Here is a 1,183-nt window from a genome sequence, read left to right as displayed (position 1 = left end):
CCCACCCCCAACTCTTAAATTAATAAGAAGCACCTTACTGTGAAAATTTGACAGCGTCTCTTGAACCAATCACTCCTTAGACTTTTTTTTTACCTATTTGGCCCTGACAGACATATTTTAACAATCTTTTTTCTATTCTCACCTGTTTTCTATAACTCAGTGAAAACTGCTATATTATATCAGACCTGCAAACCACTCCTTCCTCGACTAAAAAGGGTTTTCATCAAAATCTTATCACAAAATGCTTTGAGGATAAAAATCGTGGCCTTCAGAACCCCTATTACAATAACAAAAACCAACCATGGCAACAAAAAAAAGTTTTTACTTTCATATCATTAACCCTATCCATACGCCCAGGGGTCATTGTGTACCCCCGGGTTGTATTCTTCACAGTTTAGAATACTTCTAGTGCAAAGATCTCTTTTAAACTTTCAGTATTTCTAAAAAAATCATTTTGACAGACTGCTATAGAAAGCGTACAGATCGGATTAACGAGTAAATTTCCTCTTTGGAAAGTTGAGGCACAGAGTTCCCCAGGTCGTATGGATACGATAGTAAAACACGACATACAGATAGGGTTAATTAATGATAAATCACGCACGACCTGACTCAGGAAAACTTGCCAGCGCGGCGCGCCAGCCAACTCACCAGGGTGAACTGCTTGAGGTAGTGTTTCTTCACCAGACTGCACACAAAGCCCACCAGCCCCGCCGTGTACAGGGAGAAGGACACGAACCTGTGGTACGTCACAAACGGACGCAGGAAATCCTGGGAGGAAGAAAAGAAAGAAAGAAAAAAACTATTTTAGTTTTAGTTTTAGTTTTAGTAGAGGTCTTACGGCGCTCGAAACCGCATAAGGTCATATGAGCGCCAGAAGATTAGAGGTGTTACAAGAGAGTAACAAACATTTTAAAAATGAAGATAAGGATGTTGAATGTTTGATGGGAAAGAAGAAGCAAACCACACCACAGCACCCGCCAACCACCCACAAAAAATGGGGCTATTGAGAAATCAATCATGAGGTGCAGTTGGGTTTTGTTTGTTTTTTATTTTTTAAGTATAGTTTTACGCCCCCCATCCACACAATTTAGATCATTTAGGAGGCGGGTTTCAACCCTGCCTGTCAGGGCCAGCCCGGACTGAGAGGGATACATGGAGCAGGAAGCAACTGGAAAGGGTGGGG

The 1,183-nt window shown here is 41.6% G+C and overlaps 1 protein-coding gene across 1 annotated transcript in view; it reads right to left on the bottom strand.

The window, feature by feature from the left end:
- Positions 1–1,183, bottom strand: part of LOC101863808 (phosphatidate cytidylyltransferase, photoreceptor-specific) — a 24,965-nt gene that overhangs the window by 13,847 nt on the left and 9,935 nt on the right. The window contains exon 5 of the mRNA XM_005096583.3: positions 649–768. Within this exon, the coding sequence (XP_005096640.1) occupies positions 649–768 (120 nt within the window). The remainder of the gene's footprint in view (positions 1–648; positions 769–1,183) is intronic.

The sequence above is a fragment of the Aplysia californica genome, unplaced genomic scaffold (assembly GCF_000002075.1).
Source record: "Aplysia californica isolate F4 #8 unplaced genomic scaffold, AplCal3.0 scaffold00132, whole genome shotgun sequence".
Classification (NCBI taxonomy): Eukaryota; Metazoa; Mollusca; class Gastropoda; order Aplysiida; family Aplysiidae; genus Aplysia; species Aplysia californica.
The sequence above is the reverse complement of the archived record's forward strand: the minus strand, read 5'-3'. Positions and strand labels throughout refer to the sequence as shown.